This window comes from Carcharhinus amblyrhynchos, chromosome 25, assembly GCF_965287045.1.
Source record: "Carcharhinus amblyrhynchos chromosome 25, sCarAmb.v2.hapA, whole genome shotgun sequence".
Classification (NCBI taxonomy): domain Eukaryota; kingdom Metazoa; phylum Chordata; class Chondrichthyes; order Carcharhiniformes; family Carcharhinidae; genus Carcharhinus; species Carcharhinus amblyrhynchos.
In genome coordinates this window covers 16,170,997-16,183,206 of record NC_137348.1, presented here as the reverse complement: position 1 = coordinate 16,183,206, position 12,210 = coordinate 16,170,997, and the positions used below count along the sequence as shown (strand labels likewise).

The window sequence follows — 12,210 nt, the reverse complement described above, 5'->3', positions numbered from 1 at the left end:
GACCCAGGTTCGATTCCCACCTTTGGGTCATTGCCTGTGTGGAGTTTACACCTTCTCCCCATATCTGCGTGAGTTTCCTACGGTAGCTGTCGTTTCCTCCCACAGTCCAAAGATGTGCAGGTTAGGTGGATTGGTCATGGGAAATTGACCCTAGTGACCAAAGAGGTGTGGATTAAGTAGATTAGCCATGGGAAATGTGTCGGGTTATGGTTTGGGATGGGGGGACGGTTTAAGCCTGAGAAAGTTGCTCTTTTAAAGAGTTGGTGCAGACTCGATGGGCCAAATGGCCTCCTTCTGCACTGTAGGGATTCTATGGTTCTACAGTTCACAACATGGCCAAGCAGGTAACACGGGGATGTTCTATGATAATTGTATAGTGCTCAGTACCATTCTCAGATGTCAAAGCAGGTTTTGTCTGCAACCAACAAGTCCTGATCTGAGCTGGCCTGAGAACTGACATTTGTGTCACGCTGCAGGCAATGTCCCTCTCCAGCAGGAGACGATCAAACCACTTCTCTCTGATATTCAGTGACATTACCATCAGTGAGTCACCCACCAACAAGAACAAGTCAGAAGCGATATATCCTGTGATGAATTAACTCACTTCCAGACTCCTCAAACCCTATCCACCATGGAGAAGGCACAGGTCAGCTGTGTGCTAGGATATTCTCCAATTGTTCAGGTGAGTGCAGCCACAACAACATTCAAGAACCTCAACACCACCCAGGAGAAGGCAGCACGCTTAATCGACACCCCTTAAATACTGACTCCTAGGATCCTGTAGACAGCAGTGTGTACCATCTGCAGGGCACATTGCAGCAACTCACCAAGATTTCTTCAACAGCAAAGGTGGCCCCACCTCTTCTCCCCTCCCCATGAAGCCTGTTGGGAGGCTGCAGGATTTACATCCATCAATTCTGTCATCAATTGACTGTCTTTGTTCTTCCCCTGTCTCTGGGTGCCCTGGTTTCCTCCCACAGTCCAAAGATGCGCGGGTTAGTTTGACTGGCCGTACTACATTGCCCCTTAGTGTCAGGGGGAGGAGCAGGGTAAATACATGGGGTTACAGAGGTAGGGCCTGGGTGGGAGTGTTGTCAGTGCAGACTCGATGGACTGAATAGCCTCCTTCTGCATTGTAAGAGTTTTAGGAGTTAACATGATTATTTGTGAACTTCATAAACAAACCATGAATGAATTGAAAAGCTAATTCTCCAACCTACCCTCCCCAGAATACAACTGCCCTGCATGTACCTGCACTGGAACTGGGTACACCTGAGGGTCTGCTTAAAGGTGTGCTTTACATGGTTAGGTGCTGAGGTTTTAAGTTTATTTATTAGTGCCACAAGTAGGCTGACATTAACACTGCAATGAAGTTACTGTGAAAGTCTCCTAGTTGTCACACACCGGGGCCTGTTCAGGTACACAGAGGGAGAACTTAGCAGGGCCAATCCACCTAATCAGCACGTCTTTCAGACTGTGGGAGGGAACCGGAGCACCCAGAGGAAACACATGCAGACACAGGGAGAGTGTGCAGACTCCGCACAGTGACCCAAGCTGAGAATCAAACCTGCAAGGCAGCAGTGCTAACCACCATGCCGCCCTTCAGCACGCGTAACGGAAAGATTACTGTTTAGCACATTCAAAATACAAGCCGTGCTTCAAAGCTACTCTGTAAGCTTTGGGACATATTCAGGTTGTGAAAGGTGCTACAGAAATGCAAATGTTTTTTTCATTGACATTCAAGCTGTCATCAACACTGGATCTGATTCCTCCCAACAATACAAGCAGCCTGTTGGTGGAGCTGGAAGGATGCCTGATCCCAGATGTAAAGGGAGGGAACACATTCTGAGCTGACCACAACATTTGACCGTTACTGTCACCAGTTCCCGAGTGTCTGTTCACACTTTAGCACTTTTAAAACTACTCAAAATCTAGTAACAATTTCCAAATACCATGAGGAAGTCTGACAACACCAGGTTAAAAACCAATGGATTTATTTGGGATCACGAATTTTCAGAACGTTGCTCCTTCCTCAGGTGAATCCTGATGAAGAAGCAGCGCTCCGAAAGCTTGTGATTCCAGATTAACCTGCTGAACTTTAACCTGGTGTTGTGAGACTTCTAACAGTGCCCATCCCAGTCCAACGCCGGCATCTCCACATCACAAATATCATGAAGTCATTCGTTAGCCGATAAGAAACTCTCGATATGGGAAAAAGCAATTTCCTCTATTAAAAGCTAAAATAGAAAATAATAGACATAAATAGTAACTGTCAGCACCTTGGGGGAAAGAAAAGGTTGGCTGATATTTTTGGCAGAGGTCCCTCATCAGAACTGGTGGAAGTTCTCTCACAAACATTAACCCATGTGGACTCTTCAGTTCCAGAAAACCAGTTGGTGAAGGATAGTGGTGGACACAGTCCTTACATTTTTCACAGAGTGAAACATCACAAGCCTATATCTCCCAACACAACCACCCCCTCTGTTTCAATATATGTATTCTTTGTTCACTCAAGTGAAGCCCCAATTAATGCTCATCAAATACATACAATTAATGTAAATTTGGCATGGACCTTTAGGGTTACTGCTATTATTTCAGATCTGAGAGACAGTACAATGAATCATAGAATCCCCACAGTGCAGAAAGAGGTCATTCGGCCCATCGAGGCTGCAACAACCAGAATCCCATCCAGGCCCTGTCCCACACACTTACCCTGCTAATCCCCCTGACATTAGGGTCAATTTAGCATGGCCAATCAACCTAACCCCCACATGTTTGGACTGCGGGAGGAAACCGGAGCACTTGGAGGAAACCTATATAGATACGGGGAGAATGTGCAAACTCCACAGGGACAATGATCCGAAGCTAGAGTTGAACCCTGGTCCTTGGCGCTGTGAGGCAGCAGTGCTAACCATGCTAACCACTGTGCCACCGTGCTGCCCCAAATGCAGCAATCCCTCAATACAGCACTGGAGTGTCAGCCCAGATGTCATGCCCAATCTAGGGTGGGGTTTGAACCCACAGAATGCTACCAATTGAGCCACTTCAGTGAGGGAATCCTTAAGAATGCCTTATCACTGATGGTGAAGTGTACTCTAACCTCAGAAGAATGACAGGCAGATTCAGAATGTTCCTGATGGTGGGGGAATCCAGAACTAGGGGTCATAGTTTGAAGATAAGGGGTAAACCTTTTAGAAGTTTATTTTTATTTATTAGTCACCAGTACATTACATTACATTAACACTGCAATGAAGTTACTGTGAAAATCCCCTGGTCGCCACACTCCGGCAACTGGGGAGAATGCTGAGAACTTAGCATGGCCGATGCACCTAGCCAGCATGTCTTTCAGTCTGTGGGAGGAAACCAGAGCACCCGAGGAAACACACGCCGACACGGGGAGAACATGCAGACTGCGCACTGACAATGACCCAAGCCAGGAATCGAACACAGGTCCCTGGCGCTGTGAGGCAGCAGTGCTATCCACTTTGCTACCACGAACTGAGGTGAGGATAAATTTCTTCACCCAGAGAGAGGTGCATCTGTGGAATTCACCAACACCAAAAGTAGTTGCTTAAAAAAATGTTTATTTATTAGTGTCACAAGTAGACACTGCAACAAAGTTACTGTGAAAATCTCCTAGTGGCCATACTCCAGCGTCTGTTTGGGTACACAGAGAGAATTTAGCATGGCCAATGCACCTAACCAGTATGCCTTTCAGACTGTGGGAAGAAACCCACGCAGACACGGGGAGAACATGCGAACTCTGCACAGACAGTGACCCCAGTGGGAACTGAACCCAGGTCTCTGACGCTGAGGTAGCTGAGACCAAAACATCATCTGATTTCAAGAAGGAATTAAATATACCTCTTAGGACTAAGGGGATCAAAGGATATGGATGAGAAGGTGGGATCAAAGTATTGAATTTAATGATAAGCCACGATCATAATGAATGGTGGAGCAGGCTCGAAGGCCGAATGGCCTACTCTTGCTTCTAGTTTCTATGAAGCTCAATTGCAGGGCTATAGTGGAGCAAGGAATGATATCAGAGACATGGTGCGGACTGATCCCAACCTTGCCAATTCATTGCTGGAAAAAAAATAATGGCTCAGATCTGAATTGACGTCAAACTAGTGGCTGGGTCACGGGGAGACAGTTTCAAAGCAGTGGGACAAAGCTGGGTGCTTCTGGCAAAACGGAGCTCATGGCATCACGCACCTTTCCTCTTCTAGACTGGGTCACTACGGCAGCCAAGAGCTCAATTTTTATGGCACAACCACACATCAGCCAAATGCAGGCCCTGAGATTACAAGATAATAAGTCTCGAATGGTGTAGTGTTGAATTGTGAGTCACCCTCATTTACACACCCCCTTCAATTGCATTACCGCGGTGAATACAGGAAATTCGGAGCCTTATCTTTATTTAACAATGTCTAAATCAGGTGCACAGAGCATCAGCCAGTGGATCACAATATCAGCACAAGTTTGCTGGCCAGAAGAAGCAACTCCATCTTGGGGAAGCATTGAAACAGGACGCAGCACTGTGTTCCAGGATTTAGATGGGTGAAGGAGACTGTAGGACACATCCATCAAAATAACTAGAAATACGTAAGAGTGTCACAGGTGGCAGGATAATTCGGAGGGGGCAAGAGGCCAATCCTGCTCCTAATTCACATAGTCTGAAATATAAAAGAATGGTTTGGTCCGTGGGCATTTATGAGTAACAGAACAGGGTATGACACAAACAGAAAGGGTTTTTGAGTCATATGGTTGTGTGTGAATATCCCACTCCCAGGTACAAACACTGAGACTGCCACTCCAGTGCCGTACTGAAGGAGTGCTGCACTATCTTCCCAATGAAACATTAAACTCAGGGTCCCTCTGCCTGTCAGGTGGATGTAAAAGATCCCATGGCACTATTTTGAAGGAGAGTTATCCCGTTTCCTGACCAATATTTATCCCTCAATCAACATCGTGGGTTGCTTGGTGTTTTCAGAGTTTTGTATCTTTTTCCTGATGGAAGAAGGTGGAAGAGGGTGTGTCTGGGGTGCGTGGGGTCCTTAAATAGCGCTGGCTGTTTTGATCTGTGCAAGGACACATAATGACCGACTCAAGAACAGCTTCTTCCCTGCTGCCATCAGATTTTCAAATGGTCCTATCACACAGGCATGGTGGCTCAGTGGTGAGCACTGCTACTTCACAGCGCCAGGGACCTGGGCTCAATGCCCCAGCTTGGATCACTGTCTGTGTGGAGTTTGTACATTCTCCCCGTGTCTCTGTGGGTTTCCTCCGGGTGCTCCGGTTTGCTCTCACATTCTGAAAGACGTGCTGGTTAAGCGCATTGGCCCGAACAGGCTCCGGAGTGTGGCGATGAGGGGAATTTCACAGTAACTTCATTGCAGTGTTAATGTTAGCCTTACTTGTGACTGATAAATAAACTTTATTTTTACTTTATTAAGCTGATCTTTCTCTTCACCGTAGCTGGAACTGCACCCTCTCCTTTCCTTCTTCCCCCCACATACTCTACAAACAGTATGTTCTGTCTGTATAGCGCGCAAGGGACACTTTTCACTGTATACTAATACATGTGACAATAATAAATCAATCAAAGAAACAGATTATCTGGTCACATTCACACTGTTATTTGTGGGAGCTTACTCTGCACATATTAGCTGCCGTGTGTCCTACATTACAACAATAAGGAGTCTCACAACACCAGGTTAAAGTCCAACAGGTTTATTTGGAATCACAAGCTTTCAAAGCACTGCTCCTTCCTCGGGTGAGTGGATTTTTTTCTCATTGGGTTCACTGTTGGCCTCTTGGGGTTTGTGGAAGAACCCTCCACACACCTGGTGAAGGAGCAGCACTCCGAAAGCTCGTGATTCCAAACAAACCTGTTGGATTTTAACCTCTTATTGTGAGACTTCATACTGTACCCACCCCAGCCCAACACCGGCATCTCCACATCATAACATTATAACAGCGATTACACTTCAAAAAGTATTTCATTGGCTGTGAAGCACTTTCGGACATCTGGTGCACTGGTGAGGAGCCCGATAGAAATAGATAACTTGCTTTTCTTTATAAATCAATATGTGTTATCTGCTGGTGTCCCTTCTCAAAGAAAATGTTGTAATGTTGACATTTTGTGACCTTTGCTTTTTTTCAATAAGTGGTTCCAAACTATTACATTTTCAACAGAGCGATACAAGGTAGGGTTCCTGCCCGAGTCCAAGAGCAGAGAAACCATCTGCTGGCTACATCCATCTTCACATAGTGATCATGATCCAAGTCAAGTCACTATCCCCCCACCCCATAAAACACAGCGATGGGACGGTGTGACCAGTACGGCTCCTTACCTCGTCACTAGATCCATTTTCCACCCGGAATCTCCCCGCTCTCTGTATCGCTCCATCCGCATCACTAGAAATAAGCTGCAAAGAGAGAACAAAACGTTTCATTTTAATGGTTGCTGCAGACACTTGGCAAAACTGGAAACTCATACTGTCCCATGCAAAATAACATTTCATTTCCATCTCGTCAACCCCTTTGGTTATAATTAAAAAAAACACTCAGGTGGGAAGTGAATTAGAAATATAGACATAAACCAGTAAATTGGCCAAATGGTATGTTTCTGTAATGACCTCAGTGAGGTCCATGAGGTGGGCTCTCAGAGTATGAGCTCCCTGATTGAGGCCAGAATTGCCTGCCCAATCAGGGAGCTTCATCTGTATATAAATATGGGAGTGTCAGGAATTCTGGCACCCTGGATTCTGACTTTGTACCTGAAATGCTCTCGAGTGGAATAGAGTTTGTCAATAAAGGGAGGCCGGTGAAGGGAGGCTGGCCTTGAAGAAGCTATTCTAGTTTCTGTGCTGTGAATACTGTGTCATTCTGCACAATAGTTGTATTGGACCGTAACCTTCTCGGAGATGCAATCAGTGGCAAGTTACAGCTCTGAACCCACATTCCTGTGCACAGATTCCAAAGTGCCCGACCTCCCTGACTCAGGCCAGATGGGACTGGAGAAGCAAATCGCATCCCCAGCTCCAGTGGCAAAGTGTGGGGAATCTGACACCAGAATGGGGGTTGGGGCGGAGTGTGGAGGGCTGGACATTGGTTGCAGATAAGAGGCATGGAGACAGGTAGAGTCAAAGAGGGATGGCTTTGGGCCAAAGTGGGGGGTCGAGTCAAGTTAGGTCTGATCGAAGTTCGGGGGTGATGGCGGCGAGGGGGTCCTAAATGGGGGCACAACCTCAGGCTAAAGCAGCGATCCTTTAAAACAGAGATGAGAAGGACTTTCTTCAGCCAAAGGGTGGCGAATCTGTGGAACTTTTTGCCGCAGAAGGCTGTGGAGGCCAGGTCATTGAGTGTCTCTAAGACAGAGATAGACAGGTTCTTGATAAATAAGGAGATCAGGGGTTATGGGGAAAAGGCAGGAGAATGGGAATGAGAAAAATATCAGCCATGATTGAATGGCAGAGCAGATTTGATTGGCAAAGTGGCCTGATTCTGCTCCAATGTCTTATGGTCTCGTGGAGGGAGATGCGGGGAACAGGGTGCTTAATTTGGGGACAGTGTTGGGGGGTCCATTGGGGGCGGGTGAGGTGGGAAAGCCTGAATGGGGGGGAGATGCAGGGAGTTGGGTGCCTCAATTTGGGGGCAGTGTTGGGGGGGGGGGGGGTCCACTGGGGGGGTGGGAAATCCTGAATGGGGGGGGAGATGCAGGGAGTGGGGTACCTCAATTTGGGGGCAGTGTTGTGGGGGTCCACTGGGGGGGTGGGGTGGGAAATCCTGAATGGGGGGGGTGAGGTGCAGAGAGTGGGGTGCCTCAATTTGGGGGGATCCAGTAGGGGGATGGGGTGGGAAATCCTGAATGGGGGGGGGGGTTAGATGCAGGGAGTGGGGTGCCTCGGTTTGGGGTCAGTGGGAAATCCTGAACAGGGAGTGGAGGGGGGAGATGCAGGGAGTGGGGTGCCTCGGTTTTGGGGGCAATGTTAGGAGGCTGTCCCCCGGTGGAGAGGGGCAGTGTTGGGTGTTGTGTGGGGGGAGGGGTGGGGGGCATCCCATGCGGTGCTCGGTCTGGGAATGTATTCTCATGTTATAGCTGATTCCGCTCAACACGATCCTTCGACACTGGATCAGTTGCAGCATTTAAATTGCCTGATTGCCTTCAGGCGAACCCATTCCGGGATTTTGAGGTGCACTGCAAGAACTACGCTTGTTTTTGTTTCAAAGGCTTTATATTCTTTTATTTTAAAAAGACACTCAGCGAAGCGTTGGCACGGTAAACATCGTATTTAGAAGTAGCACTTGTGGAATACGGTGCACTCAGAGGACACAGCACTAAAGAAGCAAATGTAACAATGATGGAAAAACTCGCCTACTCCAACCTCCCACTGCCTGAGTTGTTCTTTTACACGATTAACTTAACAACAGATACATTTCGGCAACATCAAAACAAGTAAATCATCTAAGTGCTGTGTGAATCAGAGCGACAGGGGTAATACCAGCATGGTGTAGGTTAAACGTGAATGGATCATCAGGCACTCAGGCAACTTCTGAGAAACAGAAGCAATCAGTCGGGACAGAGGGATAAGTAATGAAAGAATACTGGATCAAGTCACTTTCTCATTTGTACCAGAGGTTCCATGCTAACTGGGCCATTTCTGTGCACCAAGGGATCCTTGGTAGAGAAATATAAAGTACCCACAACATTAATTAAACTGCCATTTCAACCAACCTCAACTGCGGGTGGCACAGTGGTTAGCACTGCTACCTCACAGCGCCAGGGACTCGGGTTCGATTCCCAGCTTGGATCACTGGCTGTGCAGAATTCTCCCCGTGTCTGCGTGGGTTTCCTCCGGGTGCTCCGGTGTCCTCCCACCGTCCAGAGATATGCTGGTTAGGTGCATTGGCCTAAGTGTGCTAAATTCTCCCTCAATGTACCCGAACAGGGGCCGGAGTGTGCCAATTAGGGGATTTTCATAGTAACTTCATTGCAGTGTTAACTCGTGATACTAATACATAAACTTTAAACTTTACACAGAAACACGCCATGCATGCACAGACACAAACATACATTGATGCTTGTACATACATACATATTTCCAACACAGATCAAGCATAAAGATGTCAGCTTACTGATTAAAGGGAACAAATCTAATTGTGGGGAGGGGGAATTTTCGACTTCTCAAAGTCTTTTTTTTAAATCACAAACAATATTTCATTTACAACAAAGACTGCGCACAGCTCTAAACTGTTCAATCTTCAGTCAGGTACTTCAAGTGGCATTATTCAGCGAGGGGTATCTCTCTGCTGGTGGCCTTGCCAACATTGATTCCCTCAGCCAATGTCAGTTAAAACACTATCTGGTCATTTGTCTCACTTTTATTTGTTGAGGCCTTGCTGTGTGTAATAACTCCACGGAGACAAAAGTCCCGTCACCAAGTTACTTTATTTACACCTGTACACAGCCAGCTCTCCAGTTGCTCCCTGCTGAATACGGGCTGGGAGTCTGACATACCTGCTTTAAATGGGGAGCATGAGGCTCCCTAATTTAACTATCAATTAGGACTCATCAGTTGGTTAATACTCGGGCAAACCAACCTCATTAGCTTGGCTACATCATCACAGTGTGCAAAATTGACTGCCATGTTTTGGTACATTGTCGCACTGACTACATTTCACTGGTTTTGAGGTGCTTCCTTCTGAAATGTAAAAGGTGCTGTATCGATATAACTTCTTCCTGTTGTGTCCTGGAAAGCCAGTTTGTGAAATGTTGTAGGTTTTTATGTGATTCCCCCTCATTCTCCTGGATCCCAGTGAACACAATCCTACCCGACTCAATCTCTCCCCATACGTCAGTGCCGCCATCCCAGGAATCAGTCTGGTTAAACTTTCTCTGCACTCCCGCTGTGAAAGATTGTACTGGGGCCAATCATTAGTCAGTCTAACATTTATTTGCAGAGCGAAACATTACAAACACATACCTCCCAGCACGATAACACCACAGTTTCCCCAAGTGTCTCTTAAATGTTTAAATAACCCTTCCCAGTCCGTAGGTTATTACTGACCTCATCGATCACCAGTCCTTGTCAGTAAAATTCATCTCACCGTTTATCCACTGAATTCACTGACAGAATGTTAGAGGCAGCTGCCATAAGCCAGCATCTAAAATAATGTTGACACCATGAATGACATGAGACTAAGCTGTTCCTTGTAACAGATATAGAAACATAGAAAATAGGAACAGGGGTAGGCCATTCAGCCCTTTGAGCCTACTCCGCCATTCATTATGATCATGGCTGATCATCCAACTCAATAACCTGATCCCACCAACCCCCCCATATTCTTTGATCCCCTTTGCCTCCAGAGCTATATCTAGCTGCCTCTTGAAAACATCCAAAGTTTTGGTCTCAACTACTTACTGTGGCTGCAAATCCCATAGGCTTACTACTTCTGGATTTGATTTGATTTGATTGGATTTATTATTGTCACATCTTTTAGCATACAAACAAAACATTCCGTTCATAGAGAAGGAAATGAGAGAGTGCAGAATGTAGTGTTATGGTCATAGCTAAGGTGTAGAGAAAGATCAACTTAATGCAAGGTGGGTCTATCCAAAAGTCTGACATCAACAGGGAAGAAGCTGTTCTTGAGTCGGTTGGTACGTGGCCTCAGGCTTCTGTATCTTTTTCTCAGAGGAAGAAAAGAGAATGTCTGGGATGCAGGGGATCCTTAATTATGTTGGCTGCTTTGCTAAGGCAGCAGGAAGTGTAGACAGAGTCAATGGATGGGAGGCTGGTTTGCGTGATGGACGGGGTTACATTCACGACCTTTTGTAGATCCTTGCGAAGAAATTTCTCGTCATCTCTGCCGTAAACTGTCTACCCTGTATCCTCAGACTGTGACTTCTGGTTCTGGGCACTCTAACCATTGGGAACATCCTTCCTGCATCTACCCTGTGTCGTCTTGTTAGAATTTTATAGGTTTCTATTTGATTCCCCTCTCATTTCTCTCAATCCCAAGGAATACAATCCAGATACTCCTGATATGTCAGTGGCACCAACCCAGGAATCAGTCCGCTAAAACTTTCTCTGCAGTCCCTCTAGAGCAAGAACATCCTTCCTCCGATAAGGAGGCCAAAACTGTGCACAATATTCCAGGTGCGGCCGCACCAAGGCCCTGTATAATTGCAACAAGACATCCCTGCTCCATTACTCGAAGTGCAAGAGTATGTACCACTCACCCATGAAGTAAAGACTAAAGCCAAACAAATTTGATGTGGAAATCTCCTGAAAGGTGCAGAATTTTAATTAGCCATGTAAAAGAGATTTACGTCTCACGATTCAGATCTGCATACCGAGCAGGCAAAGATGCTTATTTTCATTCAGCTACTTTCACAGCTATGTTAATTGTAGCTCCAAGCAAGTTAAGTTATCAGCAGTCAGCACGCGCTATAATTACCCTAATCACGCAGCAAATACAATTAAACATTTGAAGAACGCAGAGTTTGAGAATCCTGAAAGGTTCCTCCTACACAACAGCCAGATGGCAAAGCATTGTCCTGATCAAAGGCTGGGTAGCCTAGTAAGGAACTGGGATCCTTAGAGCCACAGAATCCCTACCGTGCAGAAGGAGGCCATTTGGCCCATCAAGCCTGCACTGACTCTCCTACCCTGGCCCTCCCCTGCACCCTATCCCCTGTAACACCATGCATTTACCATGGCTAATCCGCCTCACCTGTACATCTTTGGACTGTGGAAGGAAGCTGGAGCACCCGGAGGAAACCCATGCAGACACGGGGGGAATGTGCAAACTCCACATACAGTCACCAAGGCCAGAATTGAACCCAGGTTCCTGAGCTCTGAGGCAGCGGTGCCAGCCACTGTGCCAGCCCTTTGCCGTGATTACTAAAAAAGGAATGGAAAATTAGGCCATATTGCAACACTTCTCTGATACGTGCTAGGACAATGGATAGAGAGCATTGTTGCATTGTTGGTAACAGCTTAAAGAAAAACTTCTACTGTTCACCATGACCAGAAGTATAAAACTATCGTCATAATCAGGGCTAAACCATTCGGATACTATAGCCATAATCTGTGCTAAACCATAACTAAACTACAACTGTAACCAATACTAAACCAGTACAAAACTACAACTGCATTCAGTGCTAAACCAGTACAAAACTACAACTGTAACCAATGCTAA

General features: G+C 46.4%; 1 protein-coding gene across 6 annotated transcripts in view; it reads right to left on the bottom strand.

Annotated features, from left to right (window-relative positions):
* The window catches only part of garnl3 (GTPase activating Rap/RanGAP domain like 3), a 408,597-nt gene that overhangs the window by 230,177 nt on the left and 166,210 nt on the right, over window positions 1–12,210 (bottom strand). For all 6 annotated transcript variants that reach the window (XM_080211832.1, XM_080211831.1, XM_080211834.1 and 3 more), the window contains exon 3: window positions 6,357–6,431. In XM_080211832.1, the coding sequence (XP_080067958.1) occupies window positions 6,357–6,431 (75 nt within the window). The remainder of the gene's footprint in view (window positions 1–6,356; window positions 6,432–12,210) is intronic.